General features: G+C 32.5%; 1 protein-coding gene across 3 annotated transcripts; it reads left to right on the top strand.

The window, feature by feature from the left end:
• Nucleotides 1-14,411: 14,411 nt before the first annotated feature.
• Nucleotides 14,412-20,044, top strand: LOC130447675 (suppressor of cytokine signaling 5). 3 transcript variants are annotated; one of them, XM_056784629.1, is made up of 6 exons: nt 14,412-14,550; nt 16,570-16,985; nt 17,197-17,397; nt 17,496-17,651; nt 17,706-17,884; nt 17,941-20,044. In XM_056784629.1, exons 2-6 carry the CDS (start codon nt 16,582-16,584, stop codon nt 18,420-18,422), a joined length of 1,422 nt encoding a protein of 473 aa, XP_056640607.1. In that variant the 5' UTR covers nt 14,412-14,550; nt 16,570-16,581; the 3' UTR covers nt 18,423-20,044. The 3 variants fall into 3 exon arrangements, with proteins under 3 accessions (XP_056640607.1, XP_056640605.1, XP_056640608.1); XM_056784627.1 differs by lacking the exon at nt 14,412-14,550 and adding an exon at nt 14,593-14,784; XM_056784630.1 differs by lacking the exon at nt 14,412-14,550 and adding an exon at nt 15,974-16,232.
• The last annotated feature ends 95 nt before the right edge of the window (nt 20,045-20,139 follow it).

Here is a 20,139-nt window from a genome sequence, read left to right as displayed (position 1 = left end):
CGATTAGCACTCAGTGGTTACGTACCATCTTATGAAAAGTATGCTGAGGACATGCAGTGCCACGCTTCAACATCCAAAGCCACTCTTTAGTTAGGTTTAACACCATATGTAACTCTTTTGTTTTGTAACAACCAATAAACTCGCAATTTTGAATAACTATGAGTTTTTTCATTGATATTGTAGAGAAGAACCCAACTAAACCTAACCCAAACCTTGACTAAAATAATGTACCTATATTGTGCAGAAAGCTAATATCTATATATGCTACGGTACACCCTACCTAGGTAAGTAGGGTGTATCGTGTATGTACGACAACCCTGCATCACACATACTTGCATACTCGATGCAGAGTCGATCGTAAGTAGTCTAAAAATATTGAGGTAGATCGCCAGCAGTTCAAGTTTGAGCACCCCTGTATTAAATAAATATTTCATCGTCGGTATCCCAAATATCATTCGATGAAGATTAATTCAAATCTTTTTTTTTTCCTATTAAATTTCTTATTTTTCCAATAATTACTGGTCTAAGAATTTATAATATTACTCGTGCTGGATTGACTTCACAGCTCTAATTAGTTATCTACCTAAATGGCATACAACCTCAACTTATTGCAGACCGAAACGTTGTGATGATATCAGGTGTTGCTTGATTGCCTGCTATTTACCCAAGATAATCAAGTAGATAGCTGTTTAACTATGATGCAAATGTAGAATTTAGGTTTTTGACGTCGTAATTTTGTATTTTCTTTATATAAATGATGTGATTAATAATTGATTAGTAGTTTATTTGTCGTTGTTAACGCGAGGATCAAAATCTAATATAATTAAATCTGTTTAAATATTATTAAAGTTCGATAAACCGATTATGGGTTGAGTAATCGTTGTCATAATTATATTTAAAAGTATAATTTGTGACAAATTAGATTATAAATATATATAAATTATGATTTTTAAAACGAATAATCTATAAATGTTGTTTATAGTTTATAATAGATAAGAAATAATGTTTCAGGTGAGAAAAGACACAATTTTCACATAATATAGCAACGAAATTTTATATTCTTCATTAACATAATAAATCAATTAATCGTTGAAATAAAAAATGTGTATAGCTGGAGTTATAGTGAAGCTCTTACTGTTCTTGTTATTATTTAAAAAGTTCCACGATAAATCTTTCTCGATAACTCTATTATGTTCTTTTGAAGCAACTTTAAAATTTCTTTCCACTTCATTTTTAACCGTTCTTTCGGAAAAGCAATAAGTTATTTTTAATGTTAGATTTTTATTCTTAACGTGACTTTAATGGCGTTTTATTAAAAAAAAGTACTAGAACAACTTTCTCAAAAGGGAAAAAAATAATTATTGCGAAATTTACTTCGTAACATTACGAAGGACGATCAAAAAATAATAAGAGTAATAAAAACATGAAAAATTCTTCAGTTAAAATCAGTTTACGTCAAAAATTTTGTACAAGGTGTCCAAAATGAGTATCGGGTATTTGTTTTCGCACCAAATTGGAAACGGAGCGATAAATTGGAGCGGGGAGGCGTCCGCCATTTTGTGGAGTTTCAGTCACGATGGAACAGTACTCGGGGACGCATCGCGCATTTTGCGTACGAACGTATTATCGTAACAGTGATTCGATAGTGACCGCTCAACGTCTATATCGTGCGGAATATCGTACACGCCAATTGACGATAGCATTAGGAAATGGATCAGGATCTTCGAGAATACAGGTGCGACAGTTAAAATTCAAAACTCTGATCGTTCTAGTTCAGTTCGCGATGAAGAAATCATCGAAATCCATCTTTATCCATCCGAAAGCGTCAAACATCAAAAAATCGTCCTTACATTTGATTTTAAAGGAAAATTTGCATTTAGAAGCCTATAAAATTCAATTGGTTCAAGAATTGAAGGATACGGACTCTGCTAATCGACTGAATTTTGCGAACGAAATGATGCAGCGATTTAACAACTTTGAAAACATACTGTTCAGCAAATTTGTCGGTACTGGGCAGTCGAGAATCCGAGAAGAAAGCATGAACGACCCCTGCACAGCCCAAAGGTCGTTGTTTGGGGCGCTATGTCTGCTATTGGTCCTTATTTTTACGAGGATCAACAAGGCCGAGCAATCAATGTGAATAGTGACCGTTACTGAGCAAGATGGGTCCACTTGCCATACCTCGAATGACTCGATGGAAGTTTGGAATGAATTATTCCCTAATAGAGTCATTTCGCGAAGGGGTAACATCAACTGACCTCCCAGAAGCCCCGACCTTACCCCGCTTGACTATTTAGTATGGGGATACCTTAAAAGTAAGGTTTATCAAAATAATCCAACGAACCTAGCCCAATTGAAGGAAAACATCAGGTCAGAAATGGCAGCAATATCAAGAGCTTTGTATCGACGTGTTATCGCCAATCTTCGTTTATGGTATCAAAAAACAATAAAAGTTTTTATCGCTTATAAATAATTTTTGTTTACTTGAACTTACAAATACTCGATACCCTTTCTGGAGACTTTGAACATGTGGAAGAAATTGTTTATCATTCGAAATATGTAGCTAGAGTTTGGAGGTATGAGGTATGTAATTAAATAAATATCTCAGGCATATCTACAATAAAAACGAAACAACATACGACCGAGATGATTAGTGAGGATACACATACATTATCCATGTATAGCAATCTCTTTGATCTCATAATTTCATCGCAAATGCAGACACATTTTATTTGCATGGATTAATTCTAATTAACACTTTGTCAAAGGACCCGAATAAATGCAGTAATTCTAAACAAATATAATTCTAACTAAGGACGTCCTCAAACAAAATCAAATATTTACCTCAACAACTCCATTTTATATATGCGATAGAGCCGCAATTATAGAAGTAAAGCAGACCGAATATAAGGGACCAGTCGTCCCATTCGTTGAATGTTGAATGATGAAAAATTTTATCACATTATATATATATATATATATATATATATATATATATATATATATATATATATATATAAATAATAATTGACTAGCTTTTACCTGCGGCTTCGCTCGCATCGAATTCATTAAATAAGTATCAGAAATCATTATAATAGAAAAGAACGAACTGTGTAGCTATATTAGAACCTGAGATATAGATGTTTGAATGTAGAAAAATTCCCAAAAACCTACAAAAATCCATAACTTCACGTTGAATGTCCGCGCCTAGCTCCTCTCCAACTCAACCGATTTAAGTGTTCGAAAACTCAAAAGGAAGAAGGTATTTCAGCGAGTGTTCTCAAACTAAAACGAACTCTGTAGCTATATTAGAACCTGAGATATAGATCTTTGATTGTAGAAAAATTGCCAAAAACCTACAAAAATCCGCGCCTAGCTCCTCTCCAACTCAACCGATTTAAGTGTTCGAAAACTCAAAAGGAAGAAGGTATTTCAGCGAGTGTTCTCAAACTAAAACGAACTCTGTAGCTATATTAGAACCTGAGATATAGATCTTTGATTGTAGAAAAATTGCCAAAAACCTACAAAAATCCGCGCCTAGCTCCTCTCCAACTCAACCGATTTAAGTGTTCAAAAACTCAAAAGAAAGAAGGTGTTTCAGCGAGTGTTCTAAAAGCAGATCTAACTCTGTAGCTATATTAGAACCTGAGATATTGATCTTTGAATGTAGAAAAATTGCCAAAAACCTACAAAAATCCGCGCCTAGCTCCTCTCCAACTCAACCGATTTAAGTGTTCAAAAACTCAAAAGAAAGAAGGTGTTTCAGTGAGTGTTCTAAAATCAGAACTAACTCTGTAGCTATATTAGAACCTGAGATATTGATCTTTGAATGTAGAAAAATTGCCAAAAACCTACAAAAATCCGCGCCTAGCTCCTCTCCAACTCAACCGATTTAAGTGTTCAAAAACTCAAAAGAAAGAAGGTGTTTCAGTGAGTGTTCTAAAAGCAGAACTAACTCTGTAGCTATATTAGAACCTGAGATATTGATCTTTGAATGTAGAAAAATTGCCAAAAACCTACAAAAATCCGCGCCTAGCTCCTCTCCAACTCAACCGATTTAAGTGTTCAAAAACTCAAAAGAAAGAAGTTGTTTCAGCGAGTGTTCTAAAAGGAGAACTAACTCTGTAGCTATATTAGAACCTGAGATATTGATCTTTGAATGTAGAAAAATTGCCAAAAACCTACAAAAATCCGCGCCTAGCTCCTCTCCAACTCAACCGATTTAAGTGTTCAAAAACTCAAAAGAAAGAAGGTTTTTCAGCAAGTGTTCTTAAATCAAAATGATCTCTGTAGCTATATTAGAACCTGAGATATAGATCTTTGAATGTAGAAAAATTGCCAAAAACCCACAAAAATCCATAACTCCACATTGAATGTCCGCCTCTAGCTCCTCTCCAACTCAACCGATTTAAGTGTTCGAAAACTCTGAAGAAAGAAGGTGTTTCAGCGAGTGTTCTCAAACTAAAACGAACTCTGTAGCTATATTAGAACCTGAGATATATATCTTTGATTGTAGAAAAATTGCCAAAAACCTACAAAAATCCGCGCCTAGCTCCTCTCCAACTCAACCGATTTAAGTGTTCAAAAACTCAAAAGAAAGAAGGTTTTTCAGCAAGTGTTCTTAAATCAAAATGATCTCTGTAGCTATATTAGAACCTGAGATATAGATCTTTGAATGTAGAAAAATTGCCAAAAACCCACAAAAATCCATAACTCCACATTGAATGTCCGCCCCTAGCTCCTCTCCAACTCAACCGATTTAAGTGTTCAAAAACTCTGAAGAAAGAAGGTGTTTCAGCGAGTGTTCTCAAACTAAAACGAACTCTGTAGCTATATTAGAACCTGAGATATAGATCTTTGATTGTAGAAAAATTGCCAAAAACTTACAAAAATCCATAACTCCACATTGAATTTCCGCGCCTAGCTCCTCTCCAACTCAACCGCTTCAAGTGTCCAAAAACTTAAAAGAAATAAGGTGTTTCAGTTATCAGCGAATTTCGAAATTTCGTTTTAAAATGTCGAAATATAAAATCTTAATGGATACATTTACCTCGACTTGCATTTTAGCGTTTACTCTATTCGCGAAAGTTATGGAGTTGTTATTTTAATCGAATTACCCGTATAAGCTGGGATAAAACGAAATACACAGAACGCGAGAGTTTTGTTTACTCCAATTTAACGGAAACCTGAGAACTTCCACCGATTTAATATTATGTCAAAAGCAAATAGATCCCACTCTTTGTATTTGTGCAAGAAAGCGGATCAAAATAGTAATTAGTAAAGGTTAAGACACGACGCAAGACAACTCCGCTAAACTCCTTTGTTTTATTCAATATTCCGTTGGAAAAAATTGAATTAAACGTCTATTGCTTGCTTGTTTCCCTCGCCATTAAAAAGAAATTTATCGAAGAATTAAATCTGGTTCTAGAAAAATCCTCTTTCGTTTTCTATCTTGCAAAGTTGACATTGATCTTTTCTTTTTTAAATCCCAACGATATAGACGATTAGCAAAGTGACTAATATTCGATTCTCGTTGATATCACATTTCCGTTTTCTTTATCGCTTGATGAAGTTTTCCACCTTAATCCTCGTTGATTGCACCTTAATTTCCAGGAAAATAGTCCGGGTCTATAAATGGCAAATACACATTTGAATTTTCATTATCAGTCACTTGTAAGTAGATATTTGTACTTTAATTTCACGTAAGGGGTTAGGGGTAGTCAGGGGCACGAAAAAATGAGAATTTTCAGTATTTTTTTTCGCTATTAAATCGCGTTATTTTACAAAAGTAGTTATATGGCATTATTATACAATTTTTTGACTTGAAGTCACGAAAATTTAAAAAAAAAATTTTATTTCCAAAGTTATAGCTGTCTGTGTTGACCCAGTTCCAAAAAAATGTCCTTGCGGTGATAATCATAAGTCCTTGGAGATTCATCTAAAATCAATCGGATAAAAAAAATTAGTTTTATAAATAGATAATCCTGGGCTTGATCGAAGGATTTTTTTTCCCAAAAATTAACAAAATGGCGGCCTCAGGAAATTTTTGTCTAGATTTTTGGGAAAAAATCAACAGTTAATTGGTCTTGAAAAATCGAAATTTTTGAAAAAAATCCTTCGATCAAACTCGAGTTTATTATATATTCTAAAAGCTGTATAAATTTCATTAAAATCTACTGAGCGGTTTTCAAGTTACAGTTGTCACCAGTTCAAAAAACATAGTTTAGAGTTTCATACTATATTTACGTACAGAAATACGAATTATTAAATTACTTAAACCGAGTCATCTATTCCTGGACCATCTAATGGTTCTTCAACCAATGTGGAAGTTTCGGAAACATCAATTTGCTGTTGCCTACTACATACACCAAAGTCTTAGCTCATGGACGACAATACAAGCCTAAAAGACGGTTTCCTGCAGCTGCCCTAGCTACCTGCTCCCGAGCGCTTTGAAGTGCCCGAGCTCTCTTTGTTATTTGTCGAATAACTCAAATAGTAATTATCATATCAACTTGAAATTTTCAGAAAATATTTTTAAGATCTTACACTTAACGAAAATGCAAAAAAAAAATTGATTTTTTGAAAATTCTGACTGCCCCTAACCCCGTAATGGATAGGAAATTTACGTTGTTGAGTATCAACACAATTCAACACAAAAAATGTTTGAACATTTTGATCAATTATCTTTATGCTGAAGCAACGGTTTGAAGAATTTTATAATTTTCTCTTTCTTGGCAGTTTTTAAAAGCTCCTTCAATTCCGACTGATACGGAGCAGTCGCATTAGTAATTTGCCTCTTAAAAATAAAGCTTCGTTCCATAGACGGATCAATGTTCATAAAGAAATTGCAAAGCTAATTTGCCATTGTTAAACCTTCACAAAGATTTTTCGAATGAAATGTCACGTTTCCAGTGCTTGTTGAAGCCTCTTCTTCAATGGGCTATGAATTTAGCATTTCCTCCAATTCGGTTTCAGTCAAATCTTCATCTTGCGATTGAAACAATTCCTGAATATCACTTGATTCTATCTGCTCGAATCCATCTCGTCCTATTCGGCTATGTTTGCAGTCATAGTTTGAACTTGCACGGATTCTTCATCATTTTCCGCAGTCAGTTTTTTCCAGCATGACTTCAATGTGTTGCTTCAGTTCTTCCATCATTCCATAACATTCATATCAGGATTACATTCTATATTATCCAATATGATTCTGATGTAATAGAGCTTAAAGGCCTTTATTATTCCTTGGTCCATAGGTTGAAGCAAAGCCGTCGTGTTGGGAGGTAAAAATGACACTTTTATATTTGGATGCGTAGTTTCAAGTTCGCGAGGATGACCTGGTGCATTGTCCAAAAGTAGAAGTGCTTTAAAGTCTAAATTCTGTTTTTTTTTTTTTAATAAGTTTCAACTTCAGAAACAGAACAATTGTAACCCATTTCTTATTAGCGCGCCAAAACATTGGTAGGTTGTCCTTGTTTTGATTTTTTAAAGCCCGAGGATTAAACGATCTGTTAAGCATCAGTGGCTTAATGCCACAATCTCCAGAAGCATTCGAACATAGCAGCAGTATAACTCTATCCTTTGCTGCCTTAAATCCAGGAGCAGACTTTTCACTTTTAGAAATGAATGAAAACAGTGCAGCTTCGTCTGCATTAAATACTTGCTCAGGTTTGTATCCTCCATCAGCTACTAGGTTTGCAAATTCTTCTGGATATCGCTCTGATGCAGCAGTGTCTGCAGATGCTGCTTCTCCAACGATTTAAATGTTATTCAATGATTGTCTCACCTTAAATTTATTGAACCAACCATACATCTGTACTTTCACCACTACAACTACCATTAGGTTATTTAAAATGAGCATAAAGATGCTTTGCCTTCTCCCGGCCCATTGGACCACTTAGGGGGCATCCTTTTTTGGTTGCAGTCTTCGATCCATAAAGACGACGCCGATTCCATATTTTCTATTGTTGGATCACTAACAATTTTAGCTGACAATGAAGTTGAAGCTACAGACGACCTTATTTTATCTTCGGATTGTTTTATCGATCATACATCACAATTTTTATAACGAATGTGAAAGACACGCTGCAAACTTTTACCATAGAACGAAACAGCAACATTTAAAGTATTTATATGTACTTCATCATTGAATAATAAGGTTGCTTTCATTCTGTTTATTCAAATTCTAAAAAACACCGATTGCGGCGAAGGCGGCTGATGTCAAAGATCTATTTTACTTTTTTTATTAGTCCATTTGACGGCATTTACAAAGGATATTGGGTTGGATACCTATTGGAATCCTTTTATTATTATGTACGTACTTAAAAGATCCGCGAATAAAGAAATTTTTAGCCGCGAATATAGGAGGAAATGGGTTACATTTTTTTACTCCGCGAATAGTGAAAACGCGAATGAAGGAAGCGCGAATAAGGAACATTTACTGTACTAAAGCTTGACTGCCTCAGTAATGATCACATACACACATGAAACAATATGAGTCTATAATTAAAATTCTAATGAGAATCTAAAACTCACCGAGATTTACGAGTTGCTTTAACGATGGGATCTTATTACAATACTTAATTAAAAATAAAAGTAAAAGTTAATGTTGTTGTAGGAATATAACAAGAAAGTATTGAAAATTTATCGAAAAAAACCCAAAGAGCTCTTTTTTTATAATCCTATACACAATTTTGAGTTCCACTTATCTTCGATTGACTAACAAGCAGGTATAAACCAAAAGATGTACTTAATTTCACGTGAATTGCTACTGAAAACAAACAATTAAACATCATTGAGACAAATGTTAAATTTTCTCACGCACACTTCGTCGTGTTTATTTTACTTGACGCTACCAAATGGAATTTAAACAGACTAGCTTTTACCCGCGGCTTCGGTCGCATCGAATCCATTAAATAAGTATCAGAAATCATTATAATAGAAAAGAACGAACTCTGTATCTATATTAGAACCTGAGATATAGATCTTTGATTGTAGAAAAATTGCCAAAAACCTACAAAAATCCGCGCCTAGCTCCTCTCCAACTCAATCGATTTAAGTGTTCAAAAACTCAAAAGAAAGAAGGTGTTTCAGCGAGTGTTCTTAAAGCAAAACGAACTCTGTAGCTATATTAGAACCTGAGATATAGATCTTTGAATGTAGAAAAATTGCCAGAAACCTACAAAAATCCATAACTCTACATTGAATGTCCGCGCCTAGTTCCTCTCCAACTCAACCGATTTAAGTGTTCAAAAACTCAAAAGAAAGAAGTTGCTTCAACGAGTGTTCTAAAAGCAAAACGAACTCTATAGCTATATTAGAACCTGAGATATAGATCTTTGAATGTAGAAAAATTGCCAAAAACTTAAAAAAATTCGCGCCTAGCTCCTCTCCAACTCAACCGATTTAAATATTCAAAAACTCAAAAGAAAGAAGGTGTTTCAGCGAGTGTTCTTAAAGCAAAACGAACTCTGTAGCTATATTAGAACCTGAGATATAGATCTTTGAATGTAGAAAAATTGCCAAAAACCTACAAAAATCCGCGCCTAGCTCCTTTCCAACTCAACCGATTTAAGTGTTCAAAAACTCAAAAGAAAGAAGTTGCTTCAACGAGTGTTCTAAAAGCAAAACGAACTCTATAGCTATATTAGAACCTGAGATATAGATCTTTGAATGTAGAAAAATTGCCAAAAACTTAAAAAAATTCGCGCCTAGCTCCTCTCCAACTCAACCGATTTAAATATTCAAAAACTCAAAAGAAAGAAGGTGTTTCAGCGAGTGTTCTTAAAGCAAAACGAACTCTGTAGCTATATTAGAACCTGAGATATAGATCTTTGAATGTAGAAAAATTGCCAAAAACCTACAAAAATTCGCGCCTAGCTCTTCTCCAACATAACCGATTTAAGTGTTCAAAAACTCAAAAGTAAGAAGGTGTTTCAGCGAGTGTTCTTAAAGCAAAACGAACTCTGTAGCTATATTAGAACCTGAGATATAGATCTTTGAATGTAGAAAAATTGCCAAAAACCTACAAAAATCCGCGCCTAGCTCCTCTCCAACTCAATCGATTTAAGTGTTCAAAAACTCAAAAGTAAGAAGGTGTTTCAGCGAGTGTTCTTAAAGCAAAACGAACTCTGTAGCTATATTAGAACCTGAGATATAGATCTTTGAATGTAGAAAAATTGCCAAAAACCTACAAAAATCCGCGCCTAGCTCCTCTCCAACTCAATCGATTTAAGTGTTCAAAAACTCAAAAGTAAGAAGGTGTTTCAGCGAGTGTTCTTAAAGCAAAACGAACTCTGTAGTTACATTAGAACCTGAGATATAGATCTTTGAATGTAGAAAAATTGCCAAAAACCTACAAAAATCCGCGCCTAGCTCCTCTCCAACTCAATCGATTTAAGTGTTCAAAAACTCAAAAGAAAGAAGTTGCTTCAACGAGTGTTCTTAAATCAAAACGAACTCTATAGCTATATTAGAACCTGAGATATAGATCTTTGAATGTAGAAAAATTGCCAGAAACCTACAAAAATCCATAACTCTACATTGAATGTCCGCGCCTAGTTCCTCTCCAACTCAACCGATTTAAGTGTTCAAAAACTCAAAAGAAAGAAGTTGCTTCAACGAGTGTTCTAAAAGCAAAACGAACTCTATAGCTATATTAGAACCTGAGATATAGATCTTTGAATGTAGAAAAATTGCCAAAAACTTAAAAAAATTCGCGCCTAGCTCCTCTCCAACTTAACCGATTTAAATATTCAAAAACTCAAAAGAAAGAAGGTGTTTCAGCGAGTGTTCTTAAAGCAAAACGAACTCTGTAGCTATATTAGAACCTGAGATATAGATCTTTGAATGTAGAAAAATTGCCAAAAACCTACAAAAATCCGCGCCTAGCTCCTTTCCAACTCAACCGATTTAAGTGTTCAAAAACTCAAAAGAAAGAAGTTGCTTCAACGAGTGTTCTAAAAGCAAAACGAACTCTATAGCTATATTAGAACCTGAGATATAGATCTTTGAATGTAGAAAAATTGCCAAAAACTTAAAAAAATTCGCGCCTAGCTCCTCTCCAACTCAACCGATTTAAATATTCAAAAACTCAAAAGAAAGAAGGTGTTTCAGCGAGTGTTCTTAAAGCAAAACGAACTCTGTAGCTATATTAGAACCTGAGATATAGATCTTTGAATGTAGAAAAATTGCCAAAAACCTACAAAAATTCGCGCCTAGCTCTTCTCCAACATAACCGATTTAAGTGTTCAAAAACTCAAAAGAAAGAAGGTGTTTCAGCGAGTGTTCTTAAAGCAAAACGAACTCTGTAGCTATATTAGAACCTGAGATATAGATCTTTGAATGTAGAAAAATTGCCAAAAACCTACAAAAATCCGCGCCTAGCTCCTCTCCAACTCAATCGATTTAAGTGTTCAAAAACTCAAAAGTAAGAAGGTGTTTCAGCGAGTGTTCTTAAAGCAAAACGAACTCTGTAGCTATATTAGAACCTGAGATATAGATCTTTGAATGTAGAAAAATTCCCAAAAACCTACAAAAATCCGCGCCTAGCTCCTTTCCAACTCAACCGATTTAAGTGTTCAAAAACTCAAAAGAAAGAAGTTGCTTCAACGAGTGTTCTTAAATCAAAACGAACTCTATAGCTATATTAGAACCTGAGATATAGATCTTTGAATGTAGAAAAATTGCCAGAAACCTACAAAAATCCATAACTCTACATTGAATGTCCGCGCCTAGTTCCTCTCCAACTCAACCGATTTAAGTGTTCAAAAACTCAAAAGAAAGAAGTTGCTTCAGCGAGTGTTCTCAAATCAAAACGAACTCTATAGCTATATTAGAACCTGAGATATAGATCTTTGAATGTAGAAAAATTGCCAAAAACCCACAAAAATCCATAACTCCACATTGAATGTCCGCCCCTAGCTCCTCTCCAGCTCAACCGATTTAAGTGTTCAAAAACTCAAAAGGAAGAAGGTGTTTCAGCGAGTGTTCTTAAAGTAAAACGAACTCTGTAGCTATATTAGAACCTGAGATATAGATCTTTAAATGTAGAAAAATTGCCAAAAACCTACAAAAATCCGCGCCTAGCTCCTCTCCAACTCAACCGATTTAAGTGTTCAAAAACTCAAAAGAAAGAAGTTGCTTCAGCGAGTGTTCTCAAATCAAAACGAACTCTATAGCTATATTAGAACCTGAGATATAGATCTTTGAATGTAGAAAAATTGCCAGAAACCTAAAAAAATCCATAACTCCACATTGAATGTCCGCGCCTAGCTCCTCTCCAACTCAATCGATTTAAGTGTTCAAAAACTCAAAAGAAAGAAGGTGTTTCGGCGAGTGTTCTTAAAGTGAAACGAACTCTGTAGCTATATTAGAACCTGAGATATTGAGGATAGAACGTGTGTATGTGAAAAACTCCCATAAGTAATGTACAGGGGGAAATCGCATTTGAGTATAACTTGAGATTTGTGAAAATTAGATAAAATCCGATGGTTGATGGCTGATCTGTGCATCAATACCTTTCATTGAAAAAAAAAAATTAAGCAAATCGGTTGGGTAGAACGCCTGAACGGACTCGGGATGGAAATCATCAATTTTTTTAATATATAAGATTATTAATACGTCGTTTAAAATGAGAATGAATGAATTGTTGTAAATCACCTGGTTGTAATAAGAAAAACAGGTTGTTATATCAAATCGTACCAAATTTAAGCAACTGCACGTTTTGTATAAATATACACGCGGCACTGTTCTCCCAATCAAATATTAACAAAATGCAAATATAAACCTAACCTAACCTTTGCATGCAATACTATATATATATATATATATATATATATATATATATATATATATATATATATATATATATATATATATATATGTAGAACAACCCTGTATCATTAAAGTTCGGTTATCAAAATTTTAGATTAACTTTATTCCTGTGAAAGGGACTACCTAATTAACATTTGAACGTTTTAAACAAGCCCAGGTACACACGTACGTTAATTCTCTTTAGACGGCAACGAGATTTCTACTCTCTATTCCTGCAGGAATCAACTCACATTAGGAATTTAGATGCTCTTATCACAAAACATCAAGGTTAACATCTTCATTCTATTCGCTCGCCGTATTATGACATAGCAGTTTAGTGTCGCCGATGATTTCGAACAAAGTACAAGATTGTAATCAAGAAATACGAGGAGGGTGTTAAAAGTTTTACGGAACAAATTAAACATTAATTTTCTCAAGTTTGTTGCACGTGTTTCCTTGAATCACTTCAAATTACATGGAACGTGAAGTAAAAAAATCCTCTAAAGAGATTGATTGAAAGGTCCATATTAAGAAATATTTCCGTAAATAGAAATATAATTATTATTTCGTAATAATTCTATAAATTGATTTTACACCTTATAATTATTTACCAATAAAACTACGACTTATTACGTATAAACCGAAAAAATGAATTTATACCAGAAAATTTCCATGCTTTCCGTACATTATATCGTCTTTATCTCGTAAGTAGATTTCCGGCCTCGATTTGTTAAGCTACAGAGCTCGTTTTTTGTCTGTGCAAAAACGTATAGAATTACGACTAGTGTGTCTTCAAAGATGTCTCGAATAATATAATTAATCAGGGAAAGTAAAGTTGTTTGTCGGCTTAACTATTTGTATGTAGATTAGAATTATATTTGCATAGTTACGAATATAATATATATTAGGAAGAGAAATAATTACTATGTTGAATTTGAATTAGATATCTTGATTAACATATACAGCTTTCGCCATCTATTAACAAAAGGCCACACTTTTGTGTATCTAAATGTGAAGATATAGATTCCTACAATAAATCTACTATTGTGAAAATAAAATAATTAAATTTTATTTTTATATTTGAATCTATAAACTATATCAAATAAACAATAAAATGTTTACCATATTCACAATATTAACAGATAATATAAACTACGTACTTAGGAATTTCAATAATATAGAGTCCTACAATTTTTATATGATATCTTCATAAAATTGACGTACCAAAAAGTTTTTCATATTGACATACAAAAATTGGTTCATTTTCTTATACTTTTTTATGTTTTTCTTATAAATTATTGAAAGCAAATATGATTTCCATTTAAACATAATAAATAATATAATTTAGGCCATCTATTGACAAGAAGTCACACTACTCGTTTCTAAATTACAGATAACTTTTACCTAGCATATATGGATTCAAATATTTTCATTGAAACTCTTTCTAATTTTTCTTAAAAAAATCACAAAATGTAATGATAAACTCGGTATTCTTTTATTTATTATATTATTATACCCCTTGAAAGCAACCGTAGGAAGTTTGAGTTTGCTATGTTGGTCACCAAACTTATTTCTATGAGATTATGTCAAACGTATGTCAAGTCAAATTTGTCAAAAGATATTTTTAGAAAAAAATATTTGTTTATCAACGCGATTTTTATTTTCACATCCATATTTAAATTTTGTGTTTTTGCTTGCCATTAAAAGAAAATTTCAATAACAAACGAGGAGCAAATCTAGGTATGTAATATTTTTTAGATTTATGTATAAGTACGCCCAACCCATTCCAAAAGAATGCGTGACGTAATGTTTATCTTTAGTTTCGAAATTAATTTAATAAAGCTTAATCAAAATTCCTTCGCTATTCTTTGAGCACACACTTGATACCATGGCAATAAATTAGATAAAATGTGTTTTCGAAGTACAAGATTATATATAACCAAAATGGCGGAATGTCGAGGTCGTATAGAAAAAGTAAAAAATTTAATTATATTATTAATTGCTCTCAACTAATTTTTATCATTCTTGTATGTAAACAACATCGCAAATATAAATATAACTTTTCAAAATTCTTCAAATAAAGTTTGTTAATTGTTTTGTATTGTAGGGGTAAGTGGATACATGAAACTAATAAATCTTTTGAATCGAATTCATGCATGTTTCCATGATTTATTTTTGTAGTAATCTAATCAGAATACCAAAAAAATTATTTATTTATTTGTTGTAATTCAGATTGTGTGAATATTAACGATGTATTTTAGAGACTTGTTTTTATAGACTGTATGATATAAAATGTTTTCTAGTCCTGTTACATTATGAAAGATAATATTTTATTGAAACATCGTTACATAGTGCTGTTTTCTACAAAAAATATTCTTTAAGATAATAAGATTTAAGATATAAATTTTAGTAATTGCATAATATTATATACTTAGTGAAAAATTAACAATGTAAAGGTAAACTTAACAGGTTCATTTTAAAAAAATCAGATATACTAAATCATTAACTTATATCCTTATGAAAAAACCAATTTCCTGTTTCACTCAACCCTAAGTATCTTTTATCTACATTGTTGCCATGATTATTATTTTAAAGTTTTAGATTTTTCAAGGAGAGCGATATATATATATATATATATATATATATATATATATATATATATATATATATATATATATATATATATATATAATTAAATTTGCAACATCTGTAATTAATCTTGTTGTTTTATACAGTATGGGATTAGAAATGTTTATCAATAACCATTAAAGTTTATCGACTAAATCCATACAATCTTGTGCAAATTAATGTTTATTGTTATAATAGCGATAACGATAATAGTTTATTATTTTTTGAGGTAATTCTGTTTCTAAATCCTAAATGTACAGTTATACCAAGAAACTAACTTTTTCTATTAGAACCAATGGTAACAATTCAAATTTACAGCTCCTTAATATCAGCAGCTCTAGGTTACAGCCTACTCAGCCTGCTGGTAAATCCACCATTGGTAGTACATCCCCAAACAAACATAACGTCTAATATTAACTCAAACTATATTTTATTTTCAATTAACGCAATTCTCTAGACCATAGAAATAAAATAGGCTTGATTATGTCACACTAAGTGATTTATTTATTATTAATTTCTTTTTATCGTAACATTTTTTATTGTGAATAATAAAATATTAGCTTGAGAAAGGTACTGTTTATAGACGTTTTACATTTCCTGTATAGATATCTTCCTTATCATTAAATTAACATACATGCCGGCAACTACGCTTCCATACAAGTCCATTCATGTTGCGTACCGATTTTTTAAATTAGTCATTTATTAAAAGATTGTATCAAAGCTATTTCTTCCAGTGCTTCAGTCTGTGCATGATACTCTTTTTATTTCAATGTCAATAAATTGATTGATAAGATGTAAGTAATATAAATTAATTTTATGTCTCATGAAAACGTAATTATTTTATAAACATTCACTTTCTATTTTATCTTGAATAGAAGTTTTTTTTTAGGGATCGAATTATAAACATGTTAATTTATAATAATTTATATTGAAATTTAATTTTATCATATCAAAAACACTAAAAAAAAAAGAAATATGATAATCTAAACATTTTTTGTGATACAGTGTGACTCAAAATATTTCATAACAAATTAAAAGTAGATGATTTTAAACATTGAAAAAATACAATCGAATTTCATCTACAGGGTTGTCGAAAAAAGTTATGAATAAAGGATATCTGGAATTTTTCAGATCCTGCATGAGATGAAATGTAAATTTTATGGTTTCTTGCATAATATAACTAATGGTTTACTTCAAATGATGGATAACAGTTCTTGCATGTGTGATGACCGAGAAACGGTAGAAGCCGGTCCAAGCACATCACAAATTTCAGTACCAAAAGACAATACAAAAAAGAGTAGAATCAATTTTTTTAATATCTGTCGTGACCGACCACTTCCTTTCACGTCGAAACGCGAAAAAAAGCCGACATCGTCTAATAGAAGCTCGACATCCATGAAAAAATCACCCAAATGGGGTATTAAATTCAGATTCAAAAGGACCACAACACAGGATAACCAAAATTGTTGTCAATGTACGTGTTATCGTAATTATTCTAATGAAAACAATAATGTACCTGCGGGATCTAATGAAAGTACTAATGAGAGGTACGTTTTCGTCAAAATATTTTTATTATTATTACTTTATCAACATCAATTGGATTTTTTCTCAAGAATTTTTGTCAAGACTTAGGAGTGAGTGAATAAACCACAAGTTTTAAGATTGAATGTGTTTCAGTGATAATGTCTGATCGAATTGTGCCCTTTTATTTAATATTTTTTTATTGAATACCTATATCAAATATTTGATTGTTTTTAGAGAAAGTCAGAGCTCTCTAAAAAGTTCTGAATCATCGACCAGTATTTCTGATAATAATGTAACTAGAGAAGAAGAACAAGAAGCGAGTGGAACAGCGGCAGTTACTGAAGTGAATGGTGTTAAAGGGATATATGGGACAGCACCGGCCACTAGTTCCATACCTAATATTATAATAAGTTCCCCTTTTATGGACATGCAATGGTAAGTAAGAGCCACCAATTTAAAATACCAAAGGAACGTAATAATTGATTATGACCTAACATATTTTATTTATTCATTATTAATTTTTCTTGATATAGGATGAGGGGTCAACCTGAAGATTGCGAAGAAGCTGCTAGAATAGCTAGAGCTAGAGAAATAGAAGAAGGTGTCGTAGCTCCTGCGAATTTCCGTTTAATCAAAAGGGTTCAGTTGTTGTGTTCTGATACTGAAACAGAATCACAAGCTCCGAGGAGGTAAAAAAAAATATGAGAAAAACTGTATTAAGAAATTAACGTTTATTTTTTTAGGTTACAACTGGTTTGTTCTCCTGATTTCAATGTCGAATCCTTGAAATCGTTGTTCCAAAATCATGTTACTTTCAGATCGGGTCCGTTAGATACGATAACAGGATGTCATACTCAAGTTGATTTTATACATTGTTTGGTACCCGATTTATTAACTATCACCAATTGCAGTTTTTATTGGGGTAAATATTTAATTAATAATTCAAAATTCTTATTTTGAATACTTTATTCTTTATAGGCAAAATGGATCGATACAAAGCTGAAGAATTACTCGAAGGCAAACCCGAAGGGACGTTTTTATTGCGAGATTCGGCTCAAGAAGAATTCCTATTCAGCGTATCTTTCCGAAGGTACGGTAGATCTTTGCACGCGAGAATAGAACAATGGAATCACAGATTCAGTTTCGATTCACACGATCCGGGTGTATATACGTCGATCACTGTATATGGTTTAATAGAACACTACAAAGATCCTAGCAGTTGCATGTTCTTCGAACCACTATTAACTTGGCCGTTAAATAGAAAATTTCCTTTTTCCCTTCAGCATTTAGCTAGGGCGGTAATTGTATCATCGAAACTCAATTACGACGATATAAATCAATTGAAGTTACCAAAAGATATCAAAAACTACTTGAAGGAATATCATTATAAGCAGAAGGTTCGCGTCGAAAGGTTCGACGAAGATACGCCATGGTTGGATATGAGAGATATTCCTACTTGATTCGCAATCAGGATACTCAGAATCCGAACGCTGTTATCGAAAAATTTTTATTAGAAAAACCGCATGGATTTCTGTTTTTTTCGAATATTAATATGTACCTACATATCAATTTTAAGGTATCTCGGTTTTTGTGATGAAAAAAAGTACGGCACATATTGATATTTAAATTGCCATTTTTTTGTGTTGGCAATGTCTCTTGAGATACCAGCAGCAGTGAGCAACTACTTTGATAACTTTTTATTATTTCTTGTATGTCTTTGTGGAACTGTTCACTTTACTTTTCGCTGTAACCTTAGAGAAAGAGTCAAAATGGGAATGTAGGAGGCGCATTTTCACGCCCATGTTACTGTATCCAAGATTTCTACAACGATGTAACGTTGTTTCTACTAGTATTTGTACTCTGGATCTTTATTGTTGCCAGGAAAAACTTTTTTTCTGATTCATATTTGCAACTTCTGAAAGATACTTGAAGCAGGCGCCTCCTTTGGTTAAGCGATAACAAATTGCTTTATGTGCGAATTATACTGAATTCGTTTCTCCCATTTGCTACATTACAACCCGGAAAACGTTGATTTTCATTCAAGAAAATTTTATTTCCAAAGAAGAGGTGGGAACTTATCTCAATATTTGTATGTGCCGTGTTTTTTTATTTATGTAGCTAGTTTCGCAGCATAATGATTATTAATTTTTTCTCCCGCTGTTTGAAACGTTCGTCAGAAATACAGGGTGTGTTTATTAAACACTATTTATCTCGATTACAAAAAAAAAATATTTCGAATGCAATTCTTCATCAGGTGATAACAAATGTGGGCAAATTTGAAATTATTTTTATCATTGAAAGGATGGCTGGCACCTTAAGCCGGTACTATACGATACGTTCAACGTTTACGCCGATATTCGCCTTCCAATGTATAGTTGATCATTGGAAGGATGGTTGGAACGTTACTCAAACTACTTAAAAAAATGAAAACGTGGCGAAAAAGTTATGCGCATATATAAAACTGAATGATACTTGCAACTTTCGGTTTTTCATATAAAACACGTAGCATTCACGCGCAAGAGAACAAGAAGTTTTTAATTACGAACCAGTTTTAGTTTTTATTTAATTTTAATCCGAGAATTAATACCCTTAATATTGATACTTAACGCCACTGGCATTTTTTTTATGGCGGACTGAATAGTTATAACAGTTGGTTTCAAATTTTGCAACAAGTTAAAAGTTTTTCAATTTTAGAGAACGTTTTTTGTTCGCCTGAAAAAATAAATAATGCCAAATGATACGAGGATTGTTTACAAAGTTTCCAACTTATAAAAAAAAAAATTAAAAATCTAGTAGTTGGAATTTCAGTTTTAGTTAAGTTCTGTGGATTTAATGGAAACTATTCACTTCGTATTATTTGTAAAAAAAATATTTAGTTTTTTTATTAGACGAATAATGTAAATAATTGTAAATAAAAATTAATTTTATTGAAGCTTTAAATAATATTATTTAGATTGTTATAATTTGTGTTTATTTTTTTTTGTTTGTTTGTACACAAATCTCGTAATTTTGAATTTACACAAAATTGTTCATTATTTCATTTATTGTATAATATGGTGAAAAAGTAAAATGATTTTGTTGTCGTTTGGGTTTTATTTATTACCCTATCACGACGACGAAATACGGAGAGGTACATTTAAAAAATCGCACAGACTAAAATGTTTTGTATGAGTGGTC

The sequence above is a fragment of the Diorhabda sublineata genome, chromosome 8 (assembly GCF_026230105.1).
Source record: "Diorhabda sublineata isolate icDioSubl1.1 chromosome 8, icDioSubl1.1, whole genome shotgun sequence".
NCBI lineage: Eukaryota > Metazoa > Arthropoda > Insecta > Coleoptera > Chrysomelidae > Diorhabda > Diorhabda sublineata.
Note: the sequence above shows the minus strand (reverse complement) of the source record. Positions and strands in the feature narration are given on the sequence as shown.